An 18,677-nucleotide genomic window follows, 5' to 3' on the forward strand; every position below is an offset into this window, starting at 1 on the left:
TGGATCACTTGAGGTCAGGAGTTGGAGATTAGCCTGACTAACATGGTAAAACCCCGTCTCTACTTAAACTACAAAAGTAGCCAGACGTGATGGTGCATGCCTGTAACCCCAGCTACTTGGGCGACTGAGGCAGGAGAATGGCTTCGACCTGGAAGGCAGAGGTTGCAGTGAGCTGAGATTGCTCCATTGCACTCCAGCCTGGAGGACAGAGAGAGACTCCATCTCAAAAAAACAAAACAAACCAAACAAACAAACAAAAACAAGCAAGCAAGCAAGCTACAAAATCTGTGCTGCCATATGGCAGTGAGTAAAAAGGCAACAGGTTAAAACAGATGTTGCTGTTGGTTGTATCCTTGAAACAACCCAACATAAAACCAACCAGAAGCAACTGCAGTTTCACACTCCCTGCTCACAGGGGAAGTGGGCAGAGGCCAGAGGCTGCTGATAACTGCTCTGCAGCAGCCTCTCCAGCCACACCTCTGTGTGAATCTTACCAAGCTTCATCCTTGAGCGGCAGTGGAAGACTGAGTCCCCAGTCAAAGCAATGGGAAAGGAGGCTCACCACTCAGCATGGCTGTCAGCACAATGGCCACAGCACTGGCAAGAATTTTTACTAACATAGTATTTATGGTGTCACTGCTGCTACATGTCTACCCCATAAAGCCTCATATGGACATCAACATTTAAATGAAACCAGATCCTAACAGACCAAACAATTAAGCTACCAAATTGAAAATCAAGAGTAGTGAAAACACTGGAGTCTTCTCTTTAGACAAAACATACAGAGTCAAGAAATCTGTATTGCCTACTGCAGCTTTTACTATTTTTAAGTTCTTCTTCCTGTTGATACGGTCAGATTTTCAACTCCCTCCACTAATCAAAACCACACTACATCATTGATTCACAGCAGGAAACGCAACCAGTTAAAATAAACTCAGTGTTATCACTCCACTACCATATGATTTCCCTCTATTCTATTTTTAATGATCAAAAAGGTATTCAATACATTTTCATATCTCTTCCAAGACGATTGCTCAAGGAAATGTTTCAAAATCCATTATTGTTTTTCCTTTGAATCTGTACACTTTTACGATTCAGGAATTATCCCTCCTGCCAACGAAGAGGTGCTTCTAAAAATTTTAGAAGATATGAGGAACATAATTACCATTCTCTACCATGAATGGAAATGATCAGTGGCGCTGCAGCTGCCACTGACAGCCAGTGAAAGAAACGGTGATAAGAAACCGTCACCTGCCGAAAACCATGGCACTATCTGAAGGGAGTTCATCTGAGTTCTGCTAAATATTAGTCTTCAACATTAAACAGTTCCAAGAAGTATCTTGACAGATTAGGCGAGAAACTCCTTTCAAAGAAATTTCACTGAGGTAGAAATAGAATCAAATCTAAAATTTTCTCTCAAGGTAATTATAACAGACTATTGCCGATAAAAGGGCAAAGTGGCAGTACAGTTTCTGAAGAAAATACAAAGTTTAAGTAAAGAAGGCATCAAGAATGGTGGTTCATCCTTTAGCCAGCATAAGGAAGAGGTCTCTTAGGTTCCATGGCTGAACCCCGTTTTTACACTGGAGTAACAGCCCACCTATGAAACAGACACAGGAAAAAGAGTATGAAATGTACTTGGTGGTTTTGTCTGAAAGAAGAAAAAAGGCCATTACTGAATATAAACAAAAGCAAGGCCTTTAACCAATATTCATTCAAGGCAGAGAAACAAGTCAAAGATTCCCTTCACAATGACAGCACCCTGATAATCTGAGCTCTCAACACACCGTTGGAAAAGCTACCATTTGGGTCCTCAAGCTGCCTGCTCAGCAAGTGCAACTGCTGTGGGTGGAGGAGACCTCTGAGTCCCTTGTTTGAGGCTGCAGTTTGGTTTACGGGTTTCATTCCTTCAAAGCACATGTCCTCCTCTTGATCTGACATGTATCCTGGGGGGCTGGGGACACCATCCAGCGTCACTATAAACTTGGGACTTGCAGGTTTATCTGGTTGTACAAGATCTCTGCCAGACAGATAAAAAATACCATAGAATTAGGGAAACACACACAAAACGCTGAGCCCCCTAAAGTGCTCTTCAGCAGAACTATCACTCCCGTGGCTTTGCGTTTGCTTCAATAAAAAAGACTAGGTAGGGCTTCCAGGTGCAGCACTGGTGGGTTCCCTGCTAACACATGATGGCCATGAACAGTCACAGCGGCATCATCACCAGTGACCCTCCAGCCTGTACTAACTTTACTAAGGACAATCTCCCCTCAAGCCTGACCCCATCACCCATTCGATCTTCACAGGGTCAATATGGAAATAAACCAAAGAATTAGCATCAATGCTCAGAACACAGGGCCAGCAGCATTTATGCTAATTGATTATCTGTATGTTGGTTCTTTTACAGAAACAGTCAGTTTTCTAAGGGAAAAAAAATCACCCAAACCTGATCTGCCAACTCTCTTTAGAGTTGACCTGCTTATGGTCAGCTGGCTTTTAAACTTGCATTTCCTAAATTTGCATAAAGAAAAGAATCTTAATAGAGTTAAATCATACACTGGAGTTGTAATTTGTAGGTTAATGGATTTCTGAACAAGAAAGATGAACTGGAATTCTTGAAAACTGAATTGGCTAGCTACTGAAACAATGAAAGCACTCTACACTAGGGGTTGGGGCGGGAAGGAGGGAAGCTGAAAACGAATGGTTAACCTTTACTATCTAATCACACGAGTTAACTACACAAGAAAAAGAAACCATCTACCGTGTCTGCATAAGGTGTCCTGAAAGTACCCGAAGGGAATCTGCAGTCTTCATCCCCGACTCTTGGTTTGGTGCCACTACTATTTCCTCAGACAGCTTTGGCTTCTTCAGAATAAATGATCTTGTGTCTGCATGGACCATGGATTCCATGTCATAGTAATCTGAGCCAAAAAAATTGGCCACAAATGTTTACTTTTGAATATACCTTACATTCCCAACATCAAACATGTGAGAAGAATGTCAATCTTTTATATATTCAAATTATTTCAAAGGAAAATCACAACTGGTTCCACTCAGGAAAATAGGGCTAGAATTCTATTCCAAACATGTTTTCAAAGAACTCCAGGAGTCCTTTCCGCCTACGGCACAGCACCAGTGATTCTGATTGACACTCCCTACCCACAGCAGAGAAAGGTGCTCAGGTGAGGCATCTCATGAGATATTAACAATATACCTTTAAAGTACAAAAGTCTTTTCTAAAAACCTAGAGAATTTGAGTCCTAATGCTCCCTATAATTAGAATACACAGACTGCTGAACCACTTTTCGAAAATCTGGTTTGTTCACTTCGCACAATACCACTTAGAATCATGTCCTGATAAAAAGAATTCAAGTGGTACAATTTCCAGTTGGTGATAGACCGAGGACTACTTTAAAAGGGAACTGAAAGGTGAATGGGCACTTAAACATATGTATCAAGAAAAACACTGGCCTTTAATGCAAATAACCATAAGCTCACATCATCTACTATTTTATACAATATGTCAAGACCTACAACCCAGAATGGATATGGCTGACCTATCAATACGCCATCAACAGACTACAGTTAATACACTTCTTTCAAAGCTAGAGACCAAAATTCACAGGACATTCATTTATGTTCATTCATTGAGTATTTACTGAACAACTAAGAGAACTGAGCTAGGTACACAAAGAAAAAAAGAAAAACAGACACATATACAATTTCAGAATAGCATGACCCAAAAGGGATGTGAACAAGGTGCTGAGAATACAGAGCAGCCCACTCTAGCCAAGAACCAAGGAAAAGCTTAGCAAGGAGGAACATCTGAAGTCAGCAGTAAAGGAACCAGCAGGAATAAACGAGGAGACTTGGAGAAACAAACACAGCACTTCAGGCAGAGGAAAACGCACGTAGAAGGAAAGGGGCTTTCACAAGGTCGAAGGCATCTGAGAAAGGTTAGAATGTGGAATGGCTGGAAGGGTGTGTGTGGTGGGCTCAGCAGTGCATAGCAAGGAAAGCTGACACATATAATAAAGGTTCTTTTACATCTCAGTGACTCTGGATTCTGGTCTAGAAGTAGCAAGAAATCAAGAGGCTTCGTGTGGCGGTTCACGTCTGTAATCCCAGCATTCTGGGAGGCCAAGGCACAAGGATTCCATAAGCCCAGGAGTTTGAGATCGGCCTAGACAACATAGTGAGACCTCCCATCAACCAGAAAAAATAAATAAATAAATAAAATTAGCCAAGCGTGGCAGCACATGCCCGTAGTCCCAGCTACTTGGGAGGCTGAGGTGGGAGAAGCACTTGGGCCCAGGTCAAGGCTGCAATGAGCAGCAGGATTGTGCCACTGCACTCCAGCATGAGTCACAGAGGGAGACCCCATCTCAAACCAAAAAAAATTAAAAAAGAGAAAAGAAATCAAGAGAGGTTCCTAAGGAAGGAAGTGACCTGATCAAATTGGTTTTTAGAAAAACAGTGTTAAGAAAGAACCAGAGTCCTTGACCTGTTGTTGCCTGGGAGAGAGGGTGAGGCTCTGAATGAAAAGATTCTCCGCTGTCTGTCCTGGAATCACACACCTGACAGGAAGAGAAGACAAGCTCCGTCCTGGGAAGGGGCACGCCCGCCTTCCCGATGGTAAAGTGAATCAGGTGGAAGAGAAAGCTGGGATGAGAAACTTAGGAAAAGAAAAAGAGCAAAGTTAAAAGGGGCAAAGATACATTTCAATGTTAGATTTATTTAAAGTCTTTCTGGGACTCTCCCATGTTTAAGAGGAAGTAGAAAATTCAGATTTGACCCGTAGGTGGGGGGACAGAAGACGATGAGTCAAAACCGAAGGTGACAGAAGTGTTTAACATACTCAGGGTGGCCGCCTCTCATTGAATCCTCACTGAAAGCCTACAAAGTCCTTCTCCTCCCGTGTTACAGATGACCGTTTCCAGCTCCGAGTTATCAAATGATTCACCGAGGTCTCCCAACTATCAAAGGTGGGTCCCAACAGTGGTCCAGGGGCTGCTTCACTCCTTCCCACCACCCTGCACTTTCTGAGACCAAGGAGTTCTACTAGTTCATAGTCTGGGTGAACACAGAAGAGATGAAAATAATGCTGAAGGCGGGAGAGAGCAAAGCTAACCTTTTAAGGAGGAATGGAGGAGAGGAGCTGTACATAAGAATGAAAGGGAATGAAAAGAGTAAGTGAAGTCCTGGCAGCCAAAAGGTCAAAGCTTAGAGAAAGTACAGGAACCCAAGTGTAACATGCTCCAGGGTTGAGGAAAGTGTGTACCAGTCCTTCCTGCACACCTCTCTGCAAGCTGCATGTTAGCAGCCTGGGTCACGTGGACACCAGACAGACGGGGGAGTAAGTAATATCTTCTGAGTAGAGACCACAGGCTGACCCCATGTATTTACTTTTTGTTCCCTCCTGAAAGCCCACAAAAATGTCAATAAAGGGTTTTGTTTTTGTTTTTAAAGCATAAACTCACAAAGAAAATAAGTGTAAAAAGAAATTTTCAAAGTGGAAAACAGATGATTAAGAACTCAGGGGATCTGTAAAAGCTGAATTCTAAGGCAATAATGAAACAATCCAATTCAGACCACAAGATTCTCCAAAAGCTCAGGAACTGGCAGTAAAAGGGACCCTGGGAAGAAATGGGAGAAATGACAGGCAAAAAAGAGGTGTGTTAGATGTGTCCCTCTCAGAAGCAGTTAGTTCTTCTTCAACTCTAATTCCATCTATCTGTTTTCTTTGTTTGAGACAGTCTTGCTCTGTTGCCCAGGCTAGAGGGCAGTGATGCCAACTCAGCTCACTGCAACCTCTGCCTCCTGGGTTCCAGCGAGGCTCCTGCCTCAGCCTCCCGAGCAGCTGGGATTACAGATGTACACCACCACCCCTGGCTAATTTTTGTATTTTTTAGTAGAGATCAGGTTTTGCCATGTTGGCCAGGCTGGTCTGGAACTCCTGACCTGAAGTGATCCGCCCGCCCTGGCTTCCCAAAGTGCTGGGATTACGGGCATGAGCCACCGCACCTGGCCACTGTTTTCTTGGTTTTGATCCTTGCCACACCAATCCTGACCTCTACACTGAAGACACCTGGGACGACTGGCGATGTGCTTTCCTGTAGATAATCTTCGGAGAGGCCCACGGATGAAGCATCAGGGTCTCTGCCAGAAAGACGCTATGACAAAATCCCCTGAATGTACACTGTTAAAAATTGTTAAAGGCAATTAGATTTCCTGATAAACCTTTACCCATTGCATGCATTCTCCCTTGGAGAAAGTGGAGCTTTAGACTCTTCAGAGGGTAAGAACAGAGTCCCTGGACCAAGAGATACCAGCCACGATGAAAGAAGTACTGGACTGACAATGATGTGGGGAGAATTAAACATTACATAATAATTAATGGTGAAGTGCCTCTCCCAGACTTCTTTCCCCACTTAAGCTCGCAGAACTCTATCAGGCTATTACTTGAAAAACCTTGTTTTGGAGAAGCTGACCAGGCTGAGAGGAAAGTCTTAAAGGCAGTGACATCAGGGTGCCCATGAACTAGACAGGCAGGACAAACCACTTTCCACCACACGGTCCAGTTTCAAATATAAAGTCGAAGTGCCCCATGCCCCAACTCATGAACCCAGAATACCAGTGAGCTTCTGATGCTCCACTCTGAAATGTAAGACCACCTAGGATCCCCAGACATCAGATGGAAACCTCCAGCATAAAAGACAGCCAAAACAGACCACTTAGAGAAAACAAGGCCCAGCAGGGAGGGGAAAAATGTCAAAACCACCTTTCAGATCCGCAGAGAAATAACAAAAAGTATTGCGTACACAAAACAAAACCAGTATGTTTTTTAAAAAATTAATAGAATGTGCAGAAACAAAGGGCTCTTAGAATAAAACATGTGATAGGAGCTAAGCACTGCAGCCATTCATAAGCCTCGCAGAACTACTTGCTGTTTCAAACCACGTGCACCATGTGTACAATGGAAAGCTGAAGGAAGCAGAAGATAAAACACGCACAAGAGCTATGAAGTGGATCCCACACACAGACCTCGCCTGCCAACCTTTTCAAATACTCCTGTGGAGGAAGCAGGATGGACTGCTGGGAGAGCTAAATCATGGGTAGAGAATGTCTGAACACCTCTACAGAGAGAAGACAGGAGGCAGAGAATGAAGCTGGAGGAGAGGGTGACACGCCAGTGCTCACCAACCTGGTGGGATCTGGCCTCTGGTGGAGGCTGACCCCTAGGGAGGAAAAGCACACTTTCTGAGCTGAAAAGCTGGGGGAGGGCCAGGGAACAGAGTGACTGACTGTGGAGTCCTGACTCGGGAAAGAAATTCCAGGAAGGGGCTAACTGAGAGGGGTCAAGGGACCAGAGCTTCTCACAAAAGACAGACTTAGGGGAAATAGAAGGACTGAGATGATTCCGGGTCTCTCATGGTTGCCTGTGTTTATCCTGCAGTCATTTTTAAGACACTGAACATGCATCTGGCAGGGGCTGGGCACTGAGGACAGAGATAATAAAAACGAAGGCGTCAGCTCCAGTCCTGAAGTAGCTCTTGGCATGTGTGTCTGTGGGGAGAGGAAAGGAGACAGGCAAACTAGAGTGGCTCTAAGAACACTAGAACAACAAGTTCCAGGCGTGGCCCTGCTGATAAGACTCCAAAATGAAGTACAAGAGGATAAGGCTAAACGTGAAAAACAGGACACAAAAGCCACTCATGGCAATGACAAAAGCTGGGTAGAGTGGGAGGGTAAGTCAGAAACGCAGGTCATTCCTGACAGCAGGAGAGTGACAGCCAACAGTGCTATGGACACACGTGGAATGGTGTGAAAGGAACAAAGTAATCCAATGAGGCAAAAAATTATAACACTATATAACATGAAAAAAATGCAGATCTTATCTCCTGGCCCTAAAATATTTTCACAGATCTAAACATAACATCTTAGGGCAGGATCTAAGAGATACAAGATATGTTAAATGGGGTGTAAGAAATGGAAATGGCAACTGAAACGGCTAGATTACAGTACAACTCGAAACATTACCAACCTTGACTCATCTGCAGAGTTTCTGCCATTACTGGGTCGATTTGCAGTCGGGATAATAATTGCCTCTGTTGAGTTCCTAGAATATAAATTTTAAAACTTCACTAAGCTTACAACACAGACAATACCAGCATGTGGTTCCCAAAAATCAATCCTTCTGGGTTCTTAAAGTCTTAAAAGTAACTTAAAGCTTCAGCAATTCAATTTAACAGTATTTATAGACCAAAGGCATATCCTATAAGACAAAAAAGGCTGTACTCAGGGTTAAACCAAAAATGCCAATGTAAGACACTCCTGGTTCTCCCTCTGTGAGGACATGTTTTCCTGAATTTGAATTCTGTGGGGAAAGTAAAGGTGGCAAAAGGGCGGAAAACCCAGGCAAAGGCACCTTGTGGCACGGCAGCTCGCATCACAGCCAACTGCACAATCAGCATGGCAAGCCCCTCCCTCCATCACCTGAGCTCTTACCATCACGACTCACTCACCCATGACCTTTGAAGATAATAATCGAAATAGCAAAACAAAACACTCCAGAATTATCTAAACATAGGAGTTCCCAAAAGACAAACTATGGGCTTCGATGCACACAAAGAAAACAAAACACTCAGCTCTACAATCCACACCCTATGTCAGCAAAGCATGATAATAATTTTTTGGCTCTCCCACAAGAAAAGATGTTCAACTACTTATTTCTTCTAAAATAGGCTCATAACATTAATTCCTATTAGGTTCACAATTCCTAATAATAATATGCTCAGCAGTCTGCACAAAATAGGGACAAATAACTGATTTTTTCTATCTTCGATCTGATGTGAAGCTCCTTGAGGATGGGACAGTGTCATACTTTCCTGTAGCCCCCACAGTGCTTAGCAGACAGCAGGCACTCACTTGCTCATGTATAAGGTACTGCACTACAGTGTACAAAGGGATGTAACTGATAGGGTTGCAAATACTGAAATCTTACTAAGATGCCCACATGCTAATTTGGGGTACATCCATTACAGGTGGCTTCACAAGGACAGGCTTCGCTTACTCAGTGCAAAGATGTAAGTGGGCAATCTCCCACCAGGCACCACATTTCATTAAAAGGTGTTTTTAAGTTTTAAAACCTATACTCGATTTGAAATTTTATCAGTTGGTTTCCTTTAAAACGTAAGTTACATGACATTTTATTGGTGCATCCCAAAAAAGTGAATTCCTTCCAGAATTATTACCTCAAAAACACACACATCCTGAGGAACTGTAACCAAGATGACACTTAGGTCAAGTTGTATTCCTGTGGGAAGCTTGGAAAACTGAGGTGAAAAGTTACAGGAAGAATGCTCTTTCCATCCAAATACTCAACAGGTCTCCTTCACATCAACAGTACATGATAAAAGAATGAGACATTTTAAAATAATTTCACACAGATACAAAAAAGACCACACTTCCACATTTCAAGTTTTGCTTCATCGCTCTAGGTTCATCTATCTTTCAAAACATTGTTTTAGAGAGCTCCATTAAAGAGGATGGAATTCTGATCAATTCTAGATTTCTACGCTAAATCACGCAGAATCCAAATTTGTCATTAAAGGTCTATGAAAAATTCAAGTTCTCTGTAACTTGCTCCCTCCACATCAGAGTTACAGTCAACATACGTGGAAAGATACACATCAAAGGATGGGTACCTAGAACATACTGTATATTAAGAGTTTACCTTTCTCAACGTTTCTAAGGAAGCCGATTATTTTTACATCAGTAGTTCTTGACTGCGATTCAGTATCTTCTTCTTGATCTTCAAATTGTCTGTTGCATTCAGATATTGTTGAGTATTCATTCATTTTAACCTCCAAAGATGAAATTTTTGCTTCATTCTGGGACACTCTAACATTTAGATCAAAAAGATTTGCTTCCACTGTCAAAATAGCTGCTTTCATTCCTTTAATTTCATTGATATCAGTTGATATTTTCCTTAAAAGGTGGGAAATATTGTCTAGCTCATTCAGTGAACAAGAGGAGCTTGTTATGGAACCTAAGTCCACTGGTTCCCGTGGAAGAAAAATTGGTAGAGCTGGTGATGGAAACTTCGAAGACATTCTCATAAAGGAGATAGAAATCTCAAGGACATTTTCATAAAATTCTCTCTCCCCCTTAAAATCTGATAACTTTTTCTTCACAGCTCATTAAGTTATTTCATCGAAAGTAAAAGCAGTGATCAAGGCTGTTACCTTAAGAAGTACTAAGAGCAAATAACATCTTACAACCTATAATTCAAAAAATGGGGTTGTACATTTCTAGAGCCAGAACTCAAAAGTAAATGTGAAAAAGCTAAACGTACAAGACCAATTGCTCTTCACTACAACTAAGAAGCCCTAACATGTAGGGCCCTACATCCTCTAAGTCCTACCATCTATATAGCTCCTCTTCCAATAAACCCTATTATTACATACAAAATAATACCAGTTTCTGATTGGCTGAAAACAAACATGTGTCACACAAAGAATTTTCTATTATTTACTTCACATGAGACCACTGAAGCGCTACACTCTAAGTTAAGCAATACAACATTAAGTGCTTTACATCTAAATATGAGATGAATTAAACGTACTTTTCCCTTTTCATCTAAACCATAAGATTTTTAAGCTTCAGATTTCTGAATTGTTTTATTTTATTTTAAGTTGTATTTCCCCTTGAAATTAGTATATAACATTATTGAGATTGACAAATCCTTTGGAGGGAGAGAAAGTACCTGGACCCATGATCCAAACAAACTTCTTTCAAGATACATGTGGTAATAACGGAAATTCAACTTCACTAATACAGTATCATGTAAACTCAAGGATGGGGAAATAAGAACTCAGCCTTGGCTTAAAACTAGACCATTATTAGATAGGTGTTTCTTAAATATTCTCTCCCATTTTGTTGTCTTTTTTTTTTTGATAGCATCTTTTGAAACACAAAAATACTAAATTTTGATGAAGTCCGATTTATCTTTTTTTCCTCTGGTTGCTTGTGCTTTTGGTGTCATATTTAAGAAACCATTCTGGAATCCAAGACATAACTATTTTTTTCCCTAAGAGTTTTGAAGTTTAGGTTTTTGATCCATTTTGAGTTAATTTTTGTTTATGACATAAGGTAAGGTTCCAACTTCATTCTTTTCACGTGGATATTCAGTTGTCCCAGCATCACCCGTGGAAAAACCTATTATTTTGCCAATAAATAGTCTTAGCACCGCTGCCAAAAATCGATGCGTTGTGAAAGTATGCAGTTGCTTCTGGACTCTGAATTCTGGTCCACGGGTCTGTATGGTCATCCTTATGCCAGTATCACACAGTCTTGATTACTTTAGCTTTGTAATAAGTTTTGAAATCAAGTAACATAACCTTGACAATGTTACTCTTTTTCAATAGTTTTGGCTATTCTCGTCCCTTTTTATTTCCATATGAATTTTAGGATCAGCCTGCTGATTTCTACAAAAAAAGCAGTTTGGGATTTAAACAGGGATTGAGTTGAATCCATAGATCAACTTGGGGGCTACTGCCATCTTAACAATAGTAAAGACTTCTAGGCTGGGTGCAGTGGCTCATACCTGTAATCCCAGCATTTTGGGAGGCCAAGGTGAGCAGATCATGAGGTCAGGAGTTCGAGACCAGCCCGACCAACATGGCGAAACCCCGTCTCTACTAAAAATACAAAAATTAGCCGGGTGTGGTGGTGCACGCCTGTTATCTCAGCTACTCAGGAGGCTGAGACAGGAGAATCACTTAAACCTGGGAGGCAGAGGCTGCATGAGCAGAGATCACGCCACTGCACTCCAGCCTAGGAGACAGAGGGCAACTCCATTTAAAAAAAAAAAAAACAAGAATAGTAAAGACTTCCAATCCATTAACACAGAAAATCTTTGAACGTCCTTAATTTGAGAAAGGACATTTTTACTTTGGTTTACTCCCCCAAGCAAACAAATAAGATATGCAACATACAAGGATGCAAGTTGGTAGATGCTGCTCACTACAGCCTCTTAAAAGAATAATCCTGGCTCGGCACGGTGGCTCACAACTGTCAATCCAGCACTTTGGGAGGCCAAGGCAGGTGGATCACTTGAGGTCAGGAGTTCGAGACCAGCCTGGCCAACGTGCTGAAACCCTGTCTCTACTAAAAATACAAAAATTAGCCAGTTGTGGTGGCAAGCGCCTTTAATTCCAGCTACTTGGGAGGCTGACGCAGGAGAATCACTTGAACCTGTGAGGCGGAAGTTGCAGTGAGTGAGATCGTGCTACTGCATTGCAGCCTGGGTGACAGAGTAAGACTCTGTCTCAAAAAAAAGGAATCCTTATAAAGAATTGTAGACTTCGGTTTCCCAAATAGATGTCACAGTAACAGTATAAAGAAAATGCTCTGTGCTGGAATTTGTAAAATAAAAATCTTTATTCATTTCTCCACTGTATGAATCAGTTCTTCAAAATTCCAGACAGAAAATAATGTTCAAAATTCACAAGGCTTTGGATTCAGACTTTTTTTTAACAGAACCAGCTGGCATATGACATCCATAGTAACTGTTAACAGCAAGACACTCTCAGCCAAGCACCACCTGCAAACCAGCTGGTTCACTAGAGGACAAACAACCTCAAGGAAAAAAGTAGGAAAGAGGTCTAACAGAACAGGTCACAGAGAAACAAGAGCCCATCTGATGGCACCCGTATGGCCCACTATGTCCAGCCCAACTTTAGAATAGAAAATAAGCAAGGACTCTTCCTAAGACTCCAGTGTAAATACTCATCAGCAGAGAAAGTTTATGTATTTTAACATTTACTCCTACCAATAACTCCGAAGTAAATGCTACTGTTATCCTTCATTTATAGATTAGGAAACTGGGATACAGAAAAGTTAAAGTCAACTAGTAAACTGCAGGGTCTGCACCTTCAGTAGTCTGGCTCCTGGGTACACAATCAAGGACTCTACCATGTGATACATTAAGTGGAACAAAAGCACATCACAGAGAACTGTGTGTGGTGTAATTCCTACTTTATATGTACATTTGTATGTGTGCATAAGTAAACATATAATTCCACTTTATATACAAAGGATGCACATGTTCACAGATATAAGAAATGCCTAGAAGATGACACCAATACACATCAAACTTCTAAGTGCAGTGCCTCCCTCCAAGGAAAGCAGGGGGATTTTCCATTTTCTCTGAATAAAAAATCTCCCCTTGACTCGGAATCTTTCACAGTGCTTCCAGTCCAACACAATGTATCAAGCATATACAATTATAATCTCTCCTTCTGAAGAGTGCCTAAAAGTGAATCAAAGAACTTAATATCTACATCTCTACCCTATGATCTTTAGGTTTCTATTCTTTTATTTTTATTTTATTTTATTTTTTTCTGATATGAAGTCTTGCCCTGTCGCTCAGGCTACAGTGGAGTGACACAATCTCGGCTCACTGCAACCTCCGCCTCCTGGGTTCAAGCAATTCTCCTGCCTCAGCCTCCCAAGTAGCTGGGATTACAGGCACCCACCACCACACCCGGCTAATTTTTGTATTTTTAGTAGAGATGGGGTTTCACCATGTTGGCCAGGCTGGTCTTGAACTCCTGACCTGGTGATCTGCCCGCCTCAGCCTCTCAACTTGCGGGGATTACAGGCATGAGCCACCGTGCCCAGCAGATTTCTATTCTTATGTTTTCTAATATTCATACCAATATAGCATGTGTACATAAGTAAAATACATATATTGGTATACATACTTAAAAATGACTACTGTACAAACATTTCAGGTCAAAAATGTGATGGAGATCACTAATTTAGAGATGGGGGTTACAAGGTGATCAAAGCAGATGAGATATCAACAATATCCGGGTAATAGAAAATATAGGGACAAATACTGGCTGTAAGGCACAGCAGGCAAAACCACAAATGAGCCCCTGTGAAAACTGCAGGTTAGATGCAAGGCAGGAGTGACATTTACTCAGACAACAAACACTGACTGAGCTCCTACTACTATATGCCAGACACTGCTCTGGGCACTCAGTAACAGCCATACAGAACAAACACATAAATCCCTGCTCAAAAAGCACGGATTCTGTTGAGATGGGGAAGGAGATAGCTCTCAAGACCCCCAAATAGATACATGTTAAGAGAAAACATTTCATGTTAAAACATAAAGACCTAAGTCCAGATAAAAATACCTAAACCACGAAAACATAAAATATATATTTGATGGTGACAAACGTTACGGGGAAAAATAAAGCTTTAGAAAGGAGGGAGAATGGGGCCGGGGCCGGAGGAGGCCTCGAAGATGACACATGGATGAGATATGAGAACATCCAAAGTAAACATTCTCAGGACACGGCAAAAACATCTGAGATGCGCAGCTCTTCAAATGTCCTGAAGGACAAGCAGGCCAGTATGCAGGAGGAGCAGCAAGGATAGGGAGCCAGAGTAGAGGGAGGGAGGTGGGTGATGAGAAGGCAAAAGACTTTGACTTACAGTGCGACAGGGAGCCCCTGGGGGGTTCTACGCTGCAGAGTAGCATGATCTAATTTACAGTTTAAAGGATCAGTGCTGCTGCTATGTGGGACAGACTGAAGGAAGGCAAGTTTGAAAGCTGACACACCTTGTAAGAACACACTATTCCAATAATCAAGTAACCAAGGCAAATCACAGACAGTGACTTTGTTTTTTTTTTTTTTTTTTTTTTTTTTGAGACAGTGTCACTGTGTCACCAAGGCTGGAATGCAGTGGCGTGATCTCAGCTCACTGTAATGTAACCTCTACCTCCTGGGTTCCAGCGATTCTCGTACCCCAGCCTCCTGAGTAGTTGGGACTAAAGGCACGTGCCATCATGCCCAGCTAATATGTGTATTTTTAGTAGAGACGGGATTTCACTATGCCGGCCAGGCTGGCCTCAAACACCTAACCTCATATGATCCACCCGCCTCGGCCTCCCACAGAGCTGGGATTATAGGCATGAGCCAACACGCCCGGCCAGACAGTGACTTTGACGGGTGGTAGAGGCAGAAGTGATAAACAGTGGTGAATTCCATAAATCTGGAGGTAGAGGCTGACAGGTGCAACAAGAGAAGGAGGGAGACAGAGGTAGAGAGAAAAGGAAAGAAAGAAGGAAAGGAAAAAAAAGAATGGCAACAGGACTGTCTCAGAAATTGGAAAGAAGAAGGCAGCACTAAACTGAAACGAGGAAGACTGCAGGAAGAACAAGACTGGAGAGGAAAATTCATAGTTGAGTTTTGGACAAGTTTGAAATGATTATACATCCAAGAAGAAATATAAAGTGGTTGGACAGAAGTTAGGAATTCAGGGCAAGGTCCAGGCTGGAGATATAAAAATGTCAAAGTCACAGTGCAGAGATGAATCTGGATGAAACAAAGGGCCATCCAACTGTGAGAGACTGCAACAATGAGTAAAAACCAAGGAGGATGTAAGGCAGAGAAGAAGGCTTGTGAATGGTATTGCCAGAGACAGACATTTAAAAGACAAAATTTTAATATTTTTAATAGACAACTAGTGGGAGTGTAAGCATACCAACCTGCTCCCCCAAAAAAATTCCTCTACAACTGCAAGGCCAATTGCAGCTCCTTGTCTGCTTCACTTAAAGCTACACCTGCCTGCAGAAAAGCTCAGCCCACAGCACAATTCTAGGTAAGCCTCTGCACTACCTTTCCTCAAACTAGGAACCACTATCTGCAGACGTTTTTGAAAAACTCCCATATATGAAAGAGTAAGAAAAAAAGCATAAAATCTGACTCTGACTCCATTAATTAGGAGACAAGAGTGAATTCCTTGAAAAGAAAAAAAAAATCCCTCTAATTAGGATCTTCAGACAGTTGAGATGATACTGTTTCCACAAAATAAGATACCATGAAAAACAGAACAAGAAAAAGTTTGTGGAAATTAAAAAATATGCTTGCCTACATTTTAAAAATGTTCAGTAAGTAGACTAAAGTCAAGGAAGTATTCAAGAGTAGACCAACAAGATCAAGTCAAAAATGAAGAGAGAAAAGTTACACAACTGATAGATCAAAGAAGGGGCTTATCATCCAACTAACAGAATTTCCACAAGAGAACAATAAAAACAAGGACAGTAAATTTTAAAACAAACAAATGCAAGAGAATTTCCCACACTGAAGAGAATGAATTTTCAAATTAAAAGGGTACCTAACGTACCTAACTAGCATCTAGACATACCACAGTGAAATTTCAGACACCAGGAACATAGAAAAAAAAAAATTCCCACAGAAAAAAATCCCAGGTATTACACAATGGAATAAGATGGGCAACCAAGTTCTCAGCATAAACACTGAAGCCTCAAGATAATGTAATTGTGCCTCCAAAGTTTTGCAAAAAATGACTTCAACTTAGAATTCTGTACCTAGTCAAAGTATCAAACAAGTACAAGGATAGCTTCAGATTTCCAAGCACTCAGAAAATCTACCTTCCATACTTTCTTAACGAGTTTCTTTGTGACATGATTACGAAATGCAGAAATGTACTGAGAAAACAAAATGGAATTCAGGAATTGCAGAGCTGATTCAGGGGAGGAGGGCGTCCTGGGATGATGGCCTTGAGCAGGCCTAGAACAAGCAGTCAGGTGAGAAAAGGAGGAGAGAGGTTCCAGGAGGAAGGTACCTAAGAACAAGTGGGAAAGCCAAAGATTTCAAAGCACAGAGTGACAGACCTTTAGGCTACAGTACAGGTAGGCAATGCAAGAAGGGAAAAAAGAAGAACCTACGTGAAACAAAAAACTGTATGAGAGGGCAAAAATTAAAAAAAGAAACTCTAGAGAGTCCCTACACAAAACTGTACAAGAAACAGAACATAAATTTGGCCTTGTAATATTTATATAGTCTTTAAAACTTTATTTTTAGAGACAGGGTCTTGGTCTGTCACCCAGGCTGGCACGATCACAGCGCACTGTAACCTCGAACTCCTGGGCTCAAGCAATCCTCCAGAGTAGGTAGCCACGACTACAGGTGCACATCGTCACACCCAGCTAATTAAAAAATATATATATATATAGATGAGGGTCTCGCTATGTTACCCACGCTGGACTCAAATCCCTAGGCTCAAGCAAACCTCCCACCTCAGCCTCCTAAAGTGCTGGGATTACAGGTGTGAGCCACCAACCATGCCCAAATAGTCTTAATACTGTAAATGTTTACTGTTTCTCAACTCTTAGAGTCAATCTACTAAGTCTTAACTAAAGTAGGGAACTAAATGTAAATTTGATCAGATTTGACAATATAAAAGTACAGGTGACAATTCAGAAGGTGGAGGCAGGACAGAATGTAGGTGGTGGCAAGAAAGAAAATATAAGATTTGAAAGAGGGGCCTGGCACGGTGGCCTGTAATCCCAGCACTTTGGGAGGCCGAGATGGGAGGACTGCCTGAGCTCAGGAGTTCGAGACCAGCCTGGGCAAGATGGTGAGACCCCCATCTCTACTAAAAATTTTGTTAAAAAGATCCAGGCCTGGTAGGGTGTGCCTGTAGTCCCAAGCTACTCAGAAGGCTGAGGCAAGAGAATCACTTAAACCCGGGAGGCAGAGGTTGCAGTGAGCCAGGATTGCGCCACTGCATTCCAGCCTGGGTGACAAAGTGAGACTACCTCCAAATAAAACAAACAAACAAAAAAAAGGAATTGAAAGATAACATAAATGTCTATATCTTTCAGAAGTCAAAATATACTAAATACACTGAAATATAACCATACAAGAAATATTTAGGTGTACTACTTAAAATTACCAAAGTAACCAATAAATGAATTAAAAACTAATTTTGCTGTATGCGCTTGGAAGCAAGGGAAAAGTATAATCGGGCTAGATCCTGACATATAGCAAGAAATCAACAGATACTATCTATAGTTGGTCAATGAGGAAACAGTATAAAGCATATTATCACAACATGGAGAAAGAAACAGAAGCATTTAAAAGTGGGGGATTCTGCAGAGTGGGACTAGTATAGAGAAGAATGAAGCAAGGAATGTTGCTTTTTATTTTTAATCTTTTTATACTACTTGATTATTTTCTCATCTATCAGGAGATACTACATTGATATGCTTTCTTTTTCCAGATTTTCTATGAGAATGTATTTCATAAAGTATTTTATTTCAAATATATTGGATTTTTCCATACATTATACCAAACAGGAAAAATAAAAGGAAATCCACGCCTAGACACATCGTAGTGAAACTGCAGAACATCAAAGACAAAGAGAAGATCTTGAAAGCAGCCAGAGAGAAAGGACAGATCACCTACAAAGGAACGACAGACAATTAGAATGACGGAAGTCCACTCAACAATGGAAAGCAGAAGACAATGGGATAATAATACATATAAGGTGTGGAGAGCAAATAACTGTTAACCTAGATTTGGGTATCCAGCAAAACTACTGCACAAGAACACAAAGAAATAAAACACTCACAGGTGAATAGACTCTTGGAAAATATATTGCTAACAGACACGTTCCAGTGAAACTTCCAAAAAAATACTTCAAAAATACTTCAAAATATTGGAAAATAATGATACCTAAATAACATTCAGAGATGTTAAGAATAAGTAAAATGATAAACAGGAGGTAAACCTGAAAAAACATTGCCGGGAAAAAATTACAAGAATGCTGTTCAACTTGTGCATTTTAAA

The 18,677-nt window shown here is 41.3% G+C and overlaps 1 protein-coding gene across 13 annotated transcripts in view; it reads right to left on the minus strand.

The window, feature by feature from the left end:
* Positions 1–18,677, minus strand: part of ZC3H14 (zinc finger CCCH-type containing 14) — a 49,094-nt gene that overhangs the window by 7,748 nt on the left and 22,669 nt on the right. For 2 of the 13 annotated variants that reach the window (XM_023205399.2, XM_023205400.2), the window contains exons 10-12: positions 8,045–8,119; positions 2,762–2,921; positions 1,803–2,020 (exon numbers count right to left, since the gene is read on the minus strand). The exons of 2 other annotated variants lie outside the window; for them this stretch is intronic. In XM_023205399.2, coding sequence (XP_023061167.1) covers positions 1,803–2,020; positions 2,762–2,921; positions 8,045–8,119 — 453 coding nt within the window. Of the gene's footprint in view, positions 1–1,787; positions 2,021–2,761; positions 2,922–8,044; positions 8,120–9,736; positions 10,457–18,677 lie in introns of those variants that run through there. 9 more of the 13 variants (XM_023205398.2, XM_023205397.2, XM_023205405.2 and 6 more) reach the window with 5 other exon arrangements.

This window comes from Piliocolobus tephrosceles, chromosome 6, assembly GCF_002776525.5.
Source record: "Piliocolobus tephrosceles isolate RC106 chromosome 6, ASM277652v3, whole genome shotgun sequence".
Classification (NCBI taxonomy): Eukaryota; Metazoa; Chordata; class Mammalia; order Primates; family Cercopithecidae; genus Piliocolobus; species Piliocolobus tephrosceles.